Source organism: Cololabis saira, chromosome 7 (assembly GCF_033807715.1).
Source record: "Cololabis saira isolate AMF1-May2022 chromosome 7, fColSai1.1, whole genome shotgun sequence".
Taxonomy (NCBI): Eukaryota; Metazoa; Chordata; class Actinopteri; order Beloniformes; family Belonidae; genus Cololabis; species Cololabis saira.
In genome coordinates this window covers 35,223,305-35,241,711 of record NC_084593.1, presented here as the reverse complement: position 1 = coordinate 35,241,711, position 18,407 = coordinate 35,223,305, and the positions used below count along the sequence as shown (strand labels likewise).

General features: G+C 42.1%; 1 protein-coding gene across 2 annotated transcripts; it reads right to left on the bottom strand.

Annotated features, from left to right (window-relative positions):
• Window positions 1–10: 10 nt before the first annotated feature.
• On the bottom strand, window positions 11–15,509 carry zdhhc2 (zinc finger DHHC-type palmitoyltransferase 2). 2 transcript variants are annotated; one of them, XM_061725732.1, is made up of 14 exons: window positions 15,043–15,507; window positions 11,567–11,593; window positions 9,446–9,540; window positions 8,712–8,832; window positions 8,487–8,556; window positions 8,344–8,376; window positions 7,559–7,679; window positions 7,344–7,382; window positions 6,177–6,309; window positions 5,465–5,591; window positions 1,738–1,830; window positions 1,498–1,613; window positions 1,318–1,392; window positions 11–1,228 (listed from the first exon to the last, which is right to left on the bottom strand). In XM_061725732.1, the coding sequence occupies exons 1-13, from the start codon at window positions 15,167–15,169 to the stop codon at window positions 1,352–1,354; spliced, it is 1,143 nt and encodes a 380-aa protein (XP_061581716.1). In that variant the 5' UTR covers window positions 15,170–15,507; the 3' UTR covers window positions 11–1,228; window positions 1,318–1,351. The 2 variants fall into 2 exon arrangements, with proteins under 2 accessions (XP_061581716.1, XP_061581717.1); XM_061725733.1 differs by lacking the exon at window positions 7,344–7,382 and having other exon boundaries at window positions 15,043–15,509.
• Between the last annotated feature and the right edge of the window lie 2,898 nt (window positions 15,510–18,407).

Sequence of the window (18,407 nt, the reverse complement as noted above, 5' to 3'; positions counted from 1 at the left end):
ACTAGAGGTGAATGAGACAGAACATGAGCTCATTTTATTTTCTTATAAGGCATCAGAGCTGTACATTACATTGCTGCACATCCATATCGTCTCAAATCAGACAGAGATAGAAAAATATATGTCACGGGAAGTTTTTTTTTCCTTAAGCATACATTCCTGAAACTGGTTTTCTGTTATGGTTTAACTTCCTGCCCGAGACAGAGTCCTCCACAGGAAGAAGATAGGCTGTACAAAGCAAGTGGGCTGGATTATATTTCTTTTTTCACTCTGGGATGCAGCCACAACATCAAGTTGTGTGACAGAACAGAGGAATAACCAACAGTATCTGCTTGTTGACGGCAGGCAGATCTGCAGCAGAAGCACTGGAGGCTTGTTTTTTTGCAGGCAGCCAGTGTGTCAGCCCTCCAGGGAGAAACAGTCAGGAAACTTCTGGCCAGCAGTTTGACATGGAGTAGAGACCAGACAGCAGTTCAGGTGTTTGGCAGGAGAAGGGGGTGTGTGGGCATGAGATGTTTCAGTGTGAAGGTAACATCCTCACTCACGCTTTTAGGAGTCAGGAGAGCCCTTATTGAAGTCTATTACCCCCCCACCACCATCACCAACATTACAAGTTGTGTTTGACATCCTGAGATGAGAGCATGCATCACTTGAACTTCCACGATACTTTATACGGAGGCTGGAAAAAACCTGCCCTCCCTTGCCTCCAAAAAGACAAAGAAAAACGAAAAGGAAGAAGGAATGTCGGTTACAGCACATCAACACCTCTACTTGGCTACACTAAAGTGTGCAAACATTTGGCAAACAGCATTTACTAATATGGTAGACTAAGTTAAGTAACATCTAACGAATACATATGTAGATTATTCTGAGATGTTCTGAGACATGAGCTGTAACCTAAAGAGCATCTCAGATTGACTTAGAAAAAGGAAAGTACAAAAGTTCAGCGCCTCTACTGCAGCTCTGTGCTTATTTACATACAAATAAAAGAGATCACTGGAATGATATTTTGATCTCAACTGAATTAACTTTCAGACAAAAGCATAATAGTAATAATAACAATAATAGCAGTAATAATGCATGATAACAATAATAATCTTCCTCTGGGTTGTTTCTGGTGTGAGTCTTGCAGGCTTCTCAGGAGCAGGATGCATCACTGGAAACGATGCGGACATCAAGACCAAAGTCATGCTCAGATAGGCACAAACACAGAGGAGGAGGCAGCATAGACCTGCAAGAGGAAGCATATTATTCAGGGCATTGGTTTGTCGATAACAAAGTTTCTTATGAGGATATTTTTTTGAGCAAATGTAAATGTACTTTTCTGGTTTGTAGTTGTCAGCTGTGACTGTGGTTACGCCTCATTCGTGATGGTCATCCCAGGGTTACTGGCACCTGAACGTTCACACGGGTGGGGAAAAAAAATCCATCAATTAAGTTACAATGCATTAAACACGTGTAATTATTCTACTTTAGGAGGCAGGTGTATTATTATCTTGCCCTTCTTGTCCTTCTCGGTTGCACTTTCACTCTCTGACCACGAGGGGGTGCTAGTGAGCAGGCGGCTCTGACTGTCCCTCAGCGGTTTGGACGGGAACTGACGGCCCTCCCCTGCACTGAAACAAGCACATCCATGGAGAAACAGGAATTCATCATATCATTTCACTTCAAATTCCACTGAGATCTTTACTTTTTCTGATGGCTGCTGGTGTTTATATTTGTAATGTTGATTTGACACACCTCTTACTGGTAGAGTTGAACCCAGGGGGTGAAGAGGGCTGCTCGGGGTCCAGATTCACTAGGCAGGTTGGAAATGAGCAGCCGTCGCCCAAACTGCAGAGCCAGAGGGGAGAAAATTGAAAAAAGAACAACTCTGTGTCACGCAGTGACTTTTAATAGTCAGTTCAAGGAAAGTGAGATTATAAACAAGAGACGCTTTTATGTGTAGACTGCATAGACTGTGCAAACCTTTGTACTTTTTGCTGCACAGCAGGATAAAAAAAGACATAAAGGTAAAAGCTAAAAGTGATATAGATGAGTCATCATGTCAGAAAAATGCTCTATTATTAACATTAATTACTGAAAAGCTAATGATTTTATCATAGCAAAGAAGCTGAAGCAGCAAAAACTGGGTTCACGATAGAGTGAGATTCAAATCAGTTGAGTTTAATATTTAATTCATGACACACATAAATTTGCTATGTTGTTCAAATGGTATTTGCTCCTAGTTTAGTCATGGTGTCCTGCAGAAAACTGTTTTTGCACAGACAAAAAGTTGATATTAAACTGTTGTTTTTCAGACATTAGAACAAAGCATACATCAGGTGTTCTGTACATCTGTTTGACACGTTTGAATTAGACATTTAAAATGACAAAAACGTTATTCAATCATAGTATTATTATGTCCTTGTGCAGGAATTAGTCCAAGCTGGGTCATTAAACTGAACTGAATAATACTTTACTGGTCATCAAAGGATATGTATATGACTGCGGTGTAAAATCACACAAATAAAGTTAGTTGAGCAACTTTTGGAGCGGTGGAAGTTGGGACTGAGAGAGAAGCATGTTTGACATCTCCAGAGTGCAAGTTTTTGTTTTATTATTTTTTTAATGGCCTGGCATAAAACTGAGCCGGTGAGTTTGTAAGCAGTTTTAACAGGAAACAAATGTTGGTAGAGATCATGGATGGTAAGTCACCGCAGACGGTTCAATATCTGGAGATCAGAGGCGCTCCTTCACAGGAGCTTTTGTTAACAAGTGGTTAGAGTCACTAATGGCCTGCTTATGGCCTCAGATAATGGATCCATACTAGTTCTGGTGGACCTCATTGAAGCTTTTGATACTGCAGAATACAGCATTTTACCACACAGGTTAATGCATGTTGTTGGGATTGGGGAAACAGCTCTGGGTTGGTTTAAATCAAATATATCTGGCAGATTGCAGTTAATTCATGTTCATGAGGTTTCTTCAAGGTGGTGCATACTGACGTTATTGTCTTTGGTCCCTAACACCGTAGGAATGAATAAGGCGATTTTGCGCTGGCCTCCAGTACAACTTGGGGTTTTCAACCAGGATTTGTCATTTGAACAACATATTAATCAGGTGTGTAAGACAGCATTTTCTCACTCCTGTAATGTTGCCAAGGTTAGAAGCATTATCTCCAAGGGTGATGCAGAAAAACCAGTGCACGCATTTGTCATGTCCACACTTGATTACTGTAATGTATTATTAGCACAATGGCCAATAATTCTCTGAATAACCTCCAGGTGATGCAAAATCCAGCAGCGTTCGTGCTGACAGGAATTAACAAGAGAGACCACGTCTCTCCCGTGTCCCTCCTTCCCATTATAGTGGGTGGGAGGAGCATGCAAGTAAACTAGTGTGTACCAATACAGGTGCAGCTATAGGACTATATTAGAGCAGCTCTTCTTAATCATAGCTTCATCCTAGATCTGCTGCTATAGAGCTACGCTACAGGGGGACACCACCATGATCCACTGAGCGCTGCCCATTACCCCTCCTTCTCTCCTCTTCTTTTTCCTTTTTTCCAATCAGTCCACAGTTATTCATTTTAAGTATCTCATAACCATAACTGCACTCCAGTGTTCTTGTAGTTTGTTGTGCTGGTCTGCCCCCCCTTTTTTTTCTTCTGTAGATGTTTGCAGGCCAGAGCTTCCAGAGCTGCATGCTGACGTGCAGTCCCGCCCTCTGACCACCTCAGTATCTGCTGTCTACATCTGTTTATATAGTAATCTAACCATGTATCAGTCATAATATAAGTACATAAAACCCTCAGTTCCCAAGCTAACAGATAAAGAGTATTAATATTTTTTGTCTTATGTAATATTGAGGATACATTTGTTCCCTTTCCTCCCTGCTCTTCATCCTCTCTATCCTGTCTCCCTCCTCTTTTCTTCCTCCACCCGACTGGTCTTCAGCAAGAGGGTCCCCCATTATTAGCCAGGTCCTCCTCAAGGTTTCTTCTTGCCACTGTTTGGCTTAAAGAAAAACCCCAGGTTTTTTTTCAGCACTGTCGCCAGATTGACGAAGAGTCACAGTTTGTTTAAGTCGTGTATCCTTTAACTCTCAGTAGTGGTGACCTCATTTTATTTTATTTATGTTTTACAATGGGATTGCATACACCAGAGAAAATATTTGCAGTGGCCTTGTCCCTCCTGCCTCTGAGATGTCATTAAGTGAAACAATTTTACAGGCGACTGTTGAACCTGATTTGTGGCCAGACTGCTTCTGTGCTGCTGAGCTCTCTGGGCTGGCAGTAATAATAGCTTCATCTAAACCATCATCATGTCTTTTAAACACCATCCCAAACAGACTGCCAAAGGAGGTTTTCACCTTAATTATAATTTCAGTATTGGATCGAATCAGTCTATTGTTCTCAACAGACTGTGTGCCTCAGGCTTTTTATGTCACTGTAATTAAACCTCTACTGAGAAAACCTAGATCCAGAAGTGTACGCTTATTATAGACCTATATCCAATCTCCCTTTTATTTTATAAAAGAAAAAAACAGTTGGATGTCAACAAAATAACTATTTTCATAGATATCATTTGTTTTGAAGAGTTTCAGTGATTATTCATACGGCATCATAGTACAACAATAGTACTCCACATGGCCTCAGGTAGTGGACTTGAGATCATACTTGACCTGTTGGAGCTCAGTGCTGTATTTGAGTTCTCAAAGAAAAATATTTTCCTTTTATTTAGAAAAATAAATAAAAGGAAGTCCAGTTGTCTTGTTTCAAGCGTTTGAGTTACCATGACCTGGATGACTTAGCGCTACACTAACACATTTGATAGCGCTCATAACAACTTTTATCACAAAGGCCTGAACATGTTATTGGTATTGAATTAGCTATATTAGCTTGGTTTAAGTAGTTATATATAGATTCCAGTTTTGTAAATAGAGAACTCTTTCTCATACACCAGACTTGCTCATGGTGTTCCACAGGGTTCTGTACTTGGGCCGTTTTCTTTTTAATCTATACAAACTTCCATTGGTCATTATGCAGTATGGCATGAACTTCTATGGCTATGCAGATGATACTATACCTATCTGTGAAGCCATCTTAAACCAATAAACTAGCTGGTTTAGCTGGATTACAAATTTGACTTGAGCTTGGTACTCGATTGGAATACATTTTATCAACTGGATTACAATATATTGGATTGAACTGAAATATATATTTTAACTGCATTGTGCTTAACTGGACCTGCATACAGCGCTTTGAGAGTACTTTTGTCTTCAACTACCACTGTAGAAACAAAAGTATTACATGGTCCAATCACACCATCAGATAGACCTGAATGTAATTAAGTCTAGACTTCTTATCATAGGGTAGCAGGGCTTGTGTGGAGTCATATGCTGTTTCTCATACTTTCACAAGCTGTCATTAGATCAGTACTTTTAGACCTGTTTTCTTTTGAATACCTTTGATGGATCATGTTACCTTGAGAAAATGGGGATAGGCCAGTATTTAGCTTCATCTCCAAAGACCTGACGGAAGTTCTTACTGGAGCCAAGACTGAAGCCGTTTTTGTCTGCGCCGTGACGAAACACTGGAGAACGCACGGCCTCTGAAATGACAGACGGGGAGATGAGGACTCAGTCTGCCATAAAGATGAACAAGAAAACATTCCTCCTTCAACATCAGAAAAATGTTTTATTCAAGATTATTCCAGGAGCTCATTTGGACAACACATCATGAAGAGCCATTGTTAGTGCACTGTGGCGTTGATGCAGCAACCCTGAATGAAAGTGTCTTTGTCGTGCAGCTCTCGCACAGTTCCTCCAGGTGTGACTTCCCTGACAGGACGGCATATCAGTGTCTGTTTCTAAGCTGCTTACTGCTCTGAGCCTTGTGTCTTTGCATTACACTGTAACATACTCCTCTGGATAATCCACTCTCCTCTATGCACAGAGACAAAGTATACCACTGTGCAAACATAATGAGAAAAACCAGAGACCAGGGCTCATCAAATCTCTGTGCAGATGAGGGTGGTGACTGATATTGGTAAAAATGCAGTCAAACATCCTTCGTCTTTGGTGCAGAGACAACACTGTGCAGTGAACACTGGAGGAAACCAGAAGGGGAGGAGACAACTGCTGCTTCAAACACTCAACACACATGAACACAGACAGGCGCCAGGAGTGAAACCTACCGAGGGTGGATCTGTTCTTGCAGACCAGCCAGCAGTGATAGATGAAAAGCGAAGCCAGGCTGACGGAAAACATGGAGGCAGAGAAGAAGAGGAACAGGATGTGGAACTTCGCCTGAGTGTCTGGCAGGCCTTTCTGGGGGGAAAACAGCACATTAACACAAGTACACGCACCAGAATGCCAGCAGCTAGTTTATGGGGCACTTAGAAGGATTTATCCAACTTCTACTGACTATAATCTCAGGGATAATAATATAGTGGGATGCAAAAGTTTAGGCAATGATGGTCAAAATGTGTGACTGTGAAAAGCTCAGTAAAGACATCCTGGTTTCTGAATCTTTTTAGTGTGTCAAACTACAAAAAAATGTTAATTGATGCTAATTTTGTCTAATGATGGTTAGTAACACACAACGCCATTTGTATATAGTTTTTACAGTCAGAGTAGTTTAGTTTATTTTCACTCGTGATTGATATAAGTTAAAAAAAATAGGACAAAAAAAAAGGGGGGGGGGGGGCTTTCTATGTAGCTCAGCAGTTAAAGTCATATGAAACCACAGATTCATGCATAGTAACAGCTCCACTGCAGTCTAAGGTTTTAAATGGCAAGCAGTTATCACTTAGCTCACTTGTGAGCTGCGAACAGAGACCTGAGAGAGCACCATCATTATTTCCCATGAAGAACATGAGATACGTTCCAACCAACTGTGAAGAGTGTTTACTTTGACACTTTTACCATTTTTGAAGAGATGTAAACCAGAACTCTGATTAAAGGGAACCCCCTTTAGTTGGACCTGTGAGTGACGTCACAGACGGGTATATTCAGTGTTGTTTAGGTTCTCAGGCGGTGAGGTCCAATGCAAAAGCTTCAGCTTGCATCTTTTTGGGTCATCCATGTACTGTATGTCCAGTTCTGGTTTTCATTCCTGTCATCTTTTTTACGGATGCTGAGACGTTTGCTTCTAGACTTCCGACATCCATCCTTCCCTCTGTCAGGGAAATGTCCCCAATGCCTTTTGCTGCAGGACAGCAACGAGGCACAGCTCAAACAAGAAAACTAAAGCTCAAGGAACGATTTCTGAGCGCTCAAGTCTCCTTTGGTGCCACAACATTTGCATGCCACCTATAAACTATTTCTACTTTAAAGCTATGAACTATCTGAGTGGTTCATACCAGGTATTCTCTCAGACGGAAATGTGCTCTACCTCCAGCCTTGTGGAAAGAACAAATAATGCCACATTTGTAAATAATCGCATTCATCTGTTAATTAAGACGTTGTTAGTTACATTATTTTATTTATTTCTTTTTTGTGATGAATTAAAAGCTATTAAAAGTATACAGAATGATGAATTCAGAGGGGGAAGATGTGGTGGGTTAGCAGTACTTACTGTCCAAAACTTGATGAAATACTGAAGATCTGTAGCTGTTATAAAAAGGCAGTACAGTAGAGAGTATGACAGAAAGAGCATGAAATATTTGTAGTTAGAGAATCCCACGCAGTTGTTCACCCTGAAAAACAATGACATGCAGGTTACGCGTAAAAATTGGTGTCAATAATACACAGATGTGTATTAGTACAGATCCATGTTCTTTGGATTATGTTAAACTCCTCAGTAAAACTTAACAGACAGATATTCAACGTGTTGATGACCCAGTTTCAAAATCAGTATGATAGTAGTTGTTCATTAGAGAAACACAAAGGAATTGTCCAAATTAAAATAACAGTTTTAGGATGCATTGTGTAGTCTGTGCAGTCTCCCGTCTCTGGCTAAAGTTAACTACCCATAAATATGTGAATATATGTTCACATTTGTGTATGTATGCACCCTTGTTATTTATTTATTGTTAGTATTATTTTTATTATGTGAGTAGAAGTAGTAATATATATATTTGCATACGTATATTCACAAATAAGTACATATTTATGATCATAAAACTAACAACTGCTGCAAGTTTAAACTGCATTATATATTGGGAAAAGGGTTTTTTTCAATTAAGGCACTAACCACTGATATATATGCGGACACAAAAATGAGAGAGGAAAAAGAGAAACTTGAGCTCGTTGGTTTACTGAAGAGTACACTTGAATACTACAATGCGAGTACAGATGAAGTGACACCGGTATTTGTGTAAAATCCAATAGTCTGTTTAATGAAAGAGCGTCCCGACGTACCAGGGGCAGTGGTGATCCATCTTCAGGATGCATCTGTAATGCAGAGGGGTCAGGCATCAGTGTAATTAAAGTTTACTCTCTCTGCCAGCGTGCGATAGATTGTGTGGTCTGTTCTGTATAGGTGCGGGAGCAGAGAGCCGTACTTATCACACACTGAACAATGGTGACATCGATCAGGCTTCAGCAGCTGGCAGCGGTCACAGAAACGGATTGCTGAGGAGACACAGTCGGTTCAATCAACAAGCAGCTTCTCCTGACTCTGAACACACAGCCTGTCAGGGTCGACGGGAAACTGAAACGAGCCCCGAGGGCTGCACATCTGGACCGTTGCAGCTGCTCTGCACTCTCAGCACTAGACGTTGCCGTACCTCCAGAGTTAGTGCGGGTGTAGATGGGCAGTTCCTTGGCTATCCTCCTCAGGATCTCCTGCTGAGACTCTCCCCGATCTTCACGCCCCATCAGCTCTTTGTCAGGGTGGGACAGGTGGAACTTTGGAGGGCAGGCGGAAAGACAAACCACAGCTGAGATTGATCAGGCGCTCTGACTCTGATCGGTGCTTTTTAACAATCTTTACAATCGTGAAAACAGATTCAACTATTGAGCAGATTCTGTCTGTTACTGTGAATCTTTGAGGCAGTGGAGAGTAACTCTCTTTCCTTCACTTGTTTTGACTGTTTATGCCCTGGCAGGAAAATAGGAAAAGAAGCTGCGAAATTACTTTCAGCCTTTGAGGCGATTTATGATTGAACACTGGAAACAAATAACTGAGGGGATAACAAACAGCACAGCGCGTGCAAGATTTATTACAATCACCTAAACATCAAGTGATTCATCGATCACATCTCATAAAGGAGCGCTCTCATATGAGTTGATAAGTGAGCTTTAAGAGAGAAGCCAAATGCAGAGAGAGGTGTATGCATGTGTCCACGCTGCAGTCCTGCGGTCCGGGCCATTAGTGTGCACATCCAGCCACTTCCACAGCAGTATTATTCATCTAAATGTAGCATTCAATTACACTAGGAAGCTGTAACCTACATCTTCACTTCCTGCCGTGCCTTATCGTCCCAGCCGAGTGCATTTGGTCACAGTCAGACACACTCACCTCCTTCAGGGGGTTGGCGGGCCTGGTGAAGATGGTCTGCCAGTAAGCCCACACAAACATGAGGAAGATGACATGGTACACCAGCAAGTACACCACTGCAGGCAACAAAATCCAATAAAACCATTCAGAAGTTTGTATTGTTTCATTATTTTTTATTATAATTTGCAGTTTCATTGGACATCAGTGATGTTAGTATGATTTTTTTTTTTTTTAAAGACAGACCAAATGCACCTTTCTGACCTCTGACATTAGATTTGAATATTTTTCATGACATGTAGCATTGAAACACACAATAAAAATGATAATATTTGGTCAGATTATAGTCAGATAACAAACCTCCTGAGTCTCCCTGGTGATTTTCAAACTCACTGCACTGATCTATTTATGTTCGTTTCTGGCTGTTTGTCTGTCATTTTGTGTCTGGTTATGTTTGTTCAAGTCAGTTTTAAATGGTTTGCTTCTATTTCCTGTCATTTGTAAGTATTTTAAAGTCATTTTGGGTCATGGTTGTTTGAGTCATTAGTGTTAGTGTTAGTCTTCTGAGTCTCTTTGCAGCTGTTTTAGGTTTTAAGTAGATGTTTTGAATAATTTTGCATCCTTTTGTTTTTTATTAACTTGATGACCTTTCACTCCTTTGGCACCATTGTGTTTGTTTAGCTTGTTCTGTGAGGTAGGATTTGCCTTTGATCAGTGGCAAGTTAGAAGAAGTTAATCTGTTCAAGCGACAGTAACTAAAGGCAATCAAATCACCCGGCTGATCGCGTGACTGACATTGTGATTGACGGTTTCTGTGATCACAGGCATCAAGCCCACTGTTGAGTATTAATGCCTTCCCCTTGAATCCTGACTAATGGGATTGAACATGGTTCTGCAGTCGCCTGCATAAGTGCTTTGTAAAAGCATTTGTACTTGTTATGGCGTCTTGTCTGATGTCTAATCATCAGCCACACATCCTGCAGACATGGCCACAGACAGCATTTCCTTTGGACCTGTGAGCCACGCTTGGCCCTCACTGCACTTCTTATAACCCTTGTCAACACCGGCTTATGACATTTGAGCCTCATTTGGTTCATACTACACACACCGTGACCCACGTTGAGCCCTGGCCCTGATCTCCGGGCCACATCTTGAGCCACGTAACACTTGCCAGTGCCCATAACTGAGTCAACGGTGCCAAAGTGCTGTAGCACAGATTAGGACCTAACGTGTCTGCTATCTGGGTTTTCACTCAGGTGTCTTGATTTTCTTATTGTTGTTGGTGGTTTATACTTTTTTTTTTTTTTTTTTTTAAAGATTTTTTCAGGCGCTAGTGGCCCTTTATTGAGATGCAGACTGGAAAGGGGTAGAGAGAGAACGGGGAAGACACGCAGCAAAGGTGCGCGGGCTGGATTTGAACCCGCGTCCGCTGCAGGAGGAGGACTGTAGCCTCAGTATATGAGCCGCCGCTTATGCCACTGCGCCACCGAGCGGCCCTGGTGGTTTATACTTTTCATGATTCATGCATCTGTTTATCGGCGCCTTTCTAACTCAACTAACTTTCAGCCAGTCAGGATTTGATCAACATGTTGCGTCACTGATGAGAGCTGCCCGCAACACTAACCATAAATGAGCTTTAATCTTTTCATTATAGCGTGATAACATTTGCCACTTTGGATTACATACAGTTAATGCTAACAAGTATGTCCTTATTTGGACTATGGTCGTAAATCAGACGATGGCAAACGGCAGCATTTGATCCATTTGATCAGAAAATCACTAAAGTCAGATGCATCCATCCTCCAGGGATTAGGAATGTATGTAGAAATGTTCATGGTAATCTACCGAATAGCTTACAAAAATATTCGGTCAAGTCATGTTTGGCGAGCCAACAAATCATAGTAGCATTCCTAAAGCCTGCATGGCTAAATAGAAAACAGTCTCTTTATATGTTTCGGCCTCTTTTCAACATTCAATCATACGGCACATTTCAGCTGATACAAGCTGATTACAGTGTGTTGATGGGGGCTGAAGGCTGCTAAGCCTCTTCTGTCCTATAAACTCTGCTCAGCATCTAACAGACACACAAGTGCCAAAGACATTCATGATTCCTGGTGTTGTGAAGCAGCAGCTTAAAACACTCACCCTTTTCTCCCGTGTCTTCGATGGACTCTGGAAAAATGAAGCATTAAAATAGAAAAATCAAGCTTGTGTCCAACTAAAGCATGAAATACATTTATTTTCCTTCACCGGCCAACAGACAATAGAAATGTGATTTTTTTTTGTCTGAAGCTGTCAACATGTTTCAGTGAAATGAAGTGTCTGACGTCAAAACAGTCAAAGTGAAAGATGCTGACTTGGTAGACCTTTCATTTCAGTGTCCAACAGCACACGAGACACCGAATCAATATGAAACATGCCAGCCGGCTTGACTCACTACTGCTCTTGTACAGTTGAGCGTTATTACTCTGTCCCGGGAAAAGGTGAGAGGTGCCGTCTCTTTAATAACCCACACAGGCAAACACCTAAAGACCATTCAAACATTAAAAAGAGACAGGCTGACACTAGGGATGGGCGGTATGGACTAAAAAATGTATCACGATAATTTCTGGCATTTATCCCGATAACGATAAAAATTACGATAAAAAAAAATACCAATTCAACTCCACCTTTTTAATTATAAATCTATCTTCTTTCTTTCTTTCTTTCTTTTTCTTTCTTTCTTTCTTTCTTTCTTTCTTTCTTTCTTTCTTTCTTTCTTTCTTTCTTTCTTTCTTTCTTTCTTTCTTTCTTTCTTTCTTTCTTTCTTTCTTTCTTTCTTTCTTCCTTCCTTCCTTCCTTCCTTCCTTCCTTCCTTTCTTTCCTCCTGCTCTCTCCTTCCTTCTTCCCTTCCTCTTTTCTCCCTTCCTTCCTTCCTTCCTTCCTTCCTTCCTTCCTTCCTTCCTTCCTTCCTTCCTTCCTTCCTCCCTCCCTCTTTTCTCCCTTCCTTCCTTCCTTCCTTCCTTCCTTCCTTCCTTCCTTCCTTCCTTCCTTCCTTCCTTCCTTCCTTCCTTCCTTCCTTCCTTTCTTCCTTCTTTCCTTCCTTCCTTCCTTCCTTCCTTCTTCCCTTCCTCTTTTCTTCCTTCCTTCCTTCCTTCCTTCCTTCCTTCCTTCCTTCCTTCCTTCCTTCCTTCCTTCCTTCCTTCCTTCCTTCCTCCCTCCCTCTTTTCTCCCTTCCTTCCTTCCTTCCTTCCTTCCTTCCTTCCTTCCTTCCTTCCTTCCTTCCTTCCTTCCTTCCTTCCTTCCTTCCTTCCTTTCTTCCTTCCTTCCTTCCTTCTTTCCTTCCTTTCTTCCTTCCTTCCTTCCTTCCTTCCTTCCTTCCTTCCTTCCTTCCTTCCTTCTTCCCTTCCTCTTTTCTCCCTTCCTTCCTTCCTTCCTTCCTTCCTTCCTCCCTCCCTCTTTTCTCCCTTCCTTCCTTCCTTCCTTCCTTCCTTCCTTCCTTCCTTCCTTCCTTCCTTCCTTCCTTCCTTCCTTCCTTCCTTCCTTCCTTTCTTCCTTCCTTCCTTCCTTCTTTCCTTCCTTTCTTCCTTCCTTCCTTCCTTCACGTACGTTGTGCGTGGATTTAACACAGAACCATAAATCAGATTTACACAAAAACGTCATCAACGGGAATTTATTGTTTTTACCGCGAGATGACAAATTCTTACCGTGGGGAATTTTTTTGACGGTTTATCATGAACGGTAAAATATCGCCCATTCCTAGCTGACACCATTTTCATATTTGTCCCAAAGTCTAAGCATCACCATTGATCTGCTCAAGTCTTCGGCAGATGCTCTCTAGAGCAGCAAAAACACAAGCACACAAATAAATATGTGGGAAAAAAAAGACCTGAACCAAAAAGCTGAATCAAGTCGTGCAGCCAAAAACTGCGTGCTTGCAGCCCTGCCAACATGAAAGCCCCAGAGTCTCTGTGTGCATGTGAAATTACCAACAAGATCCCTGTTTGAATGTGTCTTTAAAAACGTTGCACATCAGTGCTCCCTTCTTCTCTGCACACTCTCCGTGTATTGTGATATTTCCAACAGCTCGTCAACACCAAACTCCCCCCTGATTTCAGCATTTTTAACACCCCTATAAAAGAGGACCAGTTGTTCGAGGGCTGCTGTTGGGGGCTTTAAAAGAAAGTGGGTCAACGGCAGATTGCTCGGGGTGAATTATGGAAGCCAGACAATGGGATTAACTCAGTTGAGGAGTATCAGCTGATGATACTTTCACACAGCTGACTCTGTCTCTTTCTGCAGAGCACCAGCTCGCTGCATGAGCAGCTGCTGTCCTGCCCTGCTGCTGTTGTTTTCATCCGTCCCTCCCATGTGACTGGAGTGCAGGACACAATTTCACTCTTGTTCTGAAGGACGTAAAACAGCATGGCTTAAAGAAATAAAAATGCTCTGATTAAAGAGGGATTTTCATTTTCTGTGGCCTTGCAGCTACTCTACTAAAACATCCCATAGACGGCGGCAGGTACGTGGTGACCTGTAACTCTAGAACGGGTTCATCTTGATGCTGGCTGGCCTCTCTGTGACACGACACATTGACAAGCGTTGAATTCAAGCCCCGCTGATCAGTCTCGCTATCGAGTCACACAAACAGCACCAGTGTCGGACCTTTCAAGTGATGCTGAAGGAAATCAGATTTAGGGAACTAAAACAGCCAGAATGTGCTCTCCTCCTGCGCTGGCCTCTGCTTTGGTCTCATTAAACCATCTCCATTTCACCGTCCTCTTTGAAACAGAGGACTCTCCTTTCAAGTGGTCTGACAAGCTGCCAAATGGAGCGCATGAGCGGGCTACTGAAACTCCTGTGAGATATTCTAGAAACCATTACTATCCAGGTCAACTCAGTACTCCAGCGCTCACTGAGGAGAGCCGTTGTCTGTGACCACACCGTCCCGCACCGACTCGTCAGGAGGTCGGCACGGCCAAAGCCGTTACACTCAGATCTCTGGCCAACAGATAATGCCGATTGTGTTTGTGTCTTTGGATATCAATTCAAACAATGAATGTGGAGGAGCACATGAGCCTGAAGCTATTACTGTAAGACTTTAAGCCAGTGCTGATAGAGTGGAGGTGGTACTATCAGATGGACTAATCCCTTTCTCACACCTCGTAATACTGCATATGTCATGAAAACTTACTCAGAGATCCTTCACAATATTGCTAATCTGACATGTTTTGGAAATGTATTACAAGACTGTTTCTGTGCACTTAAATGCACGATTGCCACTTCAGTGTATCATTATGTTGAGGGTTTGTTGAAGTGTCATGGTCATGTGCCTACACTCACACACACACACATGCACTGCATGAAGAAGAACACAGTCTCTACTCCTCCAGCCTGGTCCACAAACAAGGAATAAAATGAAGCAGAAATGTTTCCTCATTTCACCCTCTCCCTCTCTATGTCACACACTGACACACACACACACACACACACACACACACACACACACACACACACACACACACACACACACACACACACACACACACACACACACACACACACACACACACACACACACACACACACACACACACACACACACACACACTCATGTGTATAGCAGGACAGCCAGTTCTTACCTATGCAAAGCTGGAAAACATAGGCGTAGTATGACCACGCCACTATGAGAGCGATGAAGAGGACGGGGATCCAGTATAAAACTCTCCAGCAGCCCCGCTTCACACTACGCGATCCCGACGGTGCCATAGTCTAGAAGCGGCTCATTTCCCGTGCGCATTCGTCTGCTGCCCTCCCTCCCCTCCTCCTCTCCTCCTCTCCTCTGCTCTCCTCTCCTCTCCTCTTCCACGGTCTGTGCTTGCGTCCCTGTCTTCTCGTAGGGAGTCACTGCATCCCTGCTCCGAGTCTGATCATCGCAGCCGCATCTGCAGCTCAGCCACCGGATCCCCGCAGGCGACGACACGGCACCAGACACGGCTCGTGCACGAACATACACACGCACACTTACATGCATACACGTATGCAGGCGCAGACACGCGCCTCGGAGCCAGCGCCGCCCCTGCTCGCCTCCCCGCAGGTTACCATGGCGTCCGAGGGATGCTGCAAGACTGGCACTTTTTTTTCAGCGCGCGGAGAAGAAGAAGATGATGATGATGATGGTTCAATGGGTTCAAAGTCTGGAGTTGGAACAATAATGCACGTGCATGTGCTGGCGTGCACAGACAAATAGGTTATGAGCATAGGCCCTGTTGAGCCGCATTTTGTAATAACAGTGCATTTTGTAATAAACGTCCAAAATGTAATAACTTTTTCATTTAATTTTGCAATAAGGCCGTATTTTGTAATAAACTGCCCCATTTTGTAATACATTTTGTTATTGCATTTTGAGAAGATTATTATAAAATGCACTTGCAATTTTTTTATTTTTTAGGAAATGTAATAACATGGTGCATTATGTAATAATACTTATTATTGTTGTTTGTTTAACAATGAATTTATACAAGAGTGACTTTTGTTGTTTTTTATGCAATTTCCCTTAGAGCTATATAGCCCAATAAATCTATGTATAATACTCCAAATATAACTTTAGTTGCCTATTTGAAGTTTGGAATTATACAGGCCAATAACAAACAAATAAACTATGCTTTAGAATTGTTATTACATAATGCACCATGGTATTACATTTTCTAGAGAATAAAAAAGTTGCAAGTGCATTTTGTAATAATCTTCTCAAAATGTAATAATTTATTACATAATGCGGCAAAATGTATTACAAAATGCGTTGGGGTAGTTTATTACAAAATGCGGCTTTATTACAAAATTAAATGACAAAGTTTTGGACGTTTATTACAAAATGCACCGTTATTACAAAATGCGGCTCAACAGGCCCGCACACGCGGGGTCACGGGTCACTGCAGTCTGAGGGACAGTTAACCCGGTTCATCGTGGTTCTGCTTGTTTAACACGCCTTAGCGCAGGTCAGCGTCTTCCTAGTCGTTTGTCATAGTTTTTGGAACTTGAAGTGGAGGTCTGCAAGATCCACTTGATTCTGCTGCTTCTGATCTCCAGCCTACTGGTACCCGAGCAATATTGTTGCAGTCCTGCAGGGAAGGCAGACCCTGCTGCCGGATTTCTCTCTGCATTCATTGTCATTTACCACCAACTCTTTATAATTTCTCATATTCTAGTTCTGATTGCAAAATCGTCCCTTTTTGTCTTATAAATGCTGTAGGAATGGCCATTTACCTCCTGCGGCCAATATGGTGGATGGGTGGTATGCTGTGACTAACGATATGCACCGCGGTGTGTACATCTCAGCATCAGAAAAAGGAGACAGCATGTGAAAACGGCATTTGTTGCAGTGTTGTTTCAAATGTGTGAGAAAATTGATCCAAAAGTTCAGGCTGTAATGAATAAATAGCCTATGATTGCACGAATACACAGGTTGCTTTCACCATCAATTTCAGCATCATGGTCCCTAAATTAATCAGAGAAAGCAGTGACATAAGTCTTAAACAAGATTAAATGGAACGTTGGATCAATAAGTGCAATCAGTGTTTGTTGTAGTTTTTTTTAGCTTCAACTGGAAATAAGCTGATAAATCTGATTTTCTTGTCAGTTAAAAAAAAGTCCTTTGTTTATTAGTCTCGCAGCTCCTTGACGTTGCAACTCTAACTGCTTGAATACCCCAGCATAGACAATGTGATTAAATGAATTTGGTTATTCATGTGAACATGGTGAGAAAAGGACAATAACCGTGTCATATTAGACAAGAAGTGGAAAAGAGTGGATGAAACCGCTCATAATTCAGCTTACAGCTACAAGAGCAGGAGGAAAATCCAAGAGGCAAGGATTTTAGCACCAGGTGGCTTCAATTGATGATAAAATAAGCATGTACTTGTTCCATGAGAGAAGATTACTATACATTAGTCGGTACAGCCGGAACTCCTAGATAAATACCATTTTTCTTGATGACACTGCTGTTAAAATGACAAAGTTAAAGTTGTACTTAACGTTTGGGCTTTTGAATTTTTCAAAATAAATAGATTAATATAGTGTGTATTTATGTAAATGTTAAAAAGAAAACAAAGCATACATCAAAAAGAGGTCAATACAAATAAAACCCAGCATGAGACCTCTGCCGTGCTTCATTGTAGGAAAGGCATTATTGTCCTATTGTCCTACATTATTTATATTGAGCCGAAGTCTGAACACTGAATGAGTTGATTCAGTGTTCAGAGTGTGATGGAGGATGAAAGCCCCGCTCCTTATTGCTCCGGGTCGGCCTGCAGCTCTGTGTCTCTGCAGCGTTTCCTTCTGAAGTTCAGAGATTTGAATGTCAAGTCTATCTGTGATTCATCAGCGGGTGTGAGTGGGTCGGTGTCTCGCTGTGTAAGCTCGGCACTGAACTGATGACAAGGCTCGTGCCTGTCAGCCGGGAAAGGGCCTGCAACCCGCTGCAGGTCAGGATGAGCATATATCAAAGATGAATGGTTGGGTAATTTCCCTTTATTTCAGCAGAAATACCAAACGCCCTGTCGACAATTCAAGGGGTGTCAATCATTTTGACCAGAACTGCAGATATTTCCCTTCTTGATACTCCAGATACCGCTGAAAGATAGTGAACTAACTCTTGCCGGGTCCCTTAAAGAGCTTCTCTATGTTCCTTTACTAAATGCAAGATTAGAGTGTGAGCAAATAATTACCCAGCTAAATTAATCATCTAAAGATAAATAAAAAAAGAGTCCCCAGTCAGTCTTGAACACCCACGCAGCCCCAAGTTCCTGATGATTAACAACATTAATGATTTGCCTTCGAGGCTAAAGCAGCTCGTTTATTCTGCTGGAATCCGCCAGTGCTGCTCTCTAAACAGAAAAAAAATCATGCAGCAATGGTTCACGGCTTATTGATGGACATGCATGGATACAGTGACCACAACTGAAAGAAATCAGCCACTGACATGAATGTGGTGAGAGCAAAGAATAAC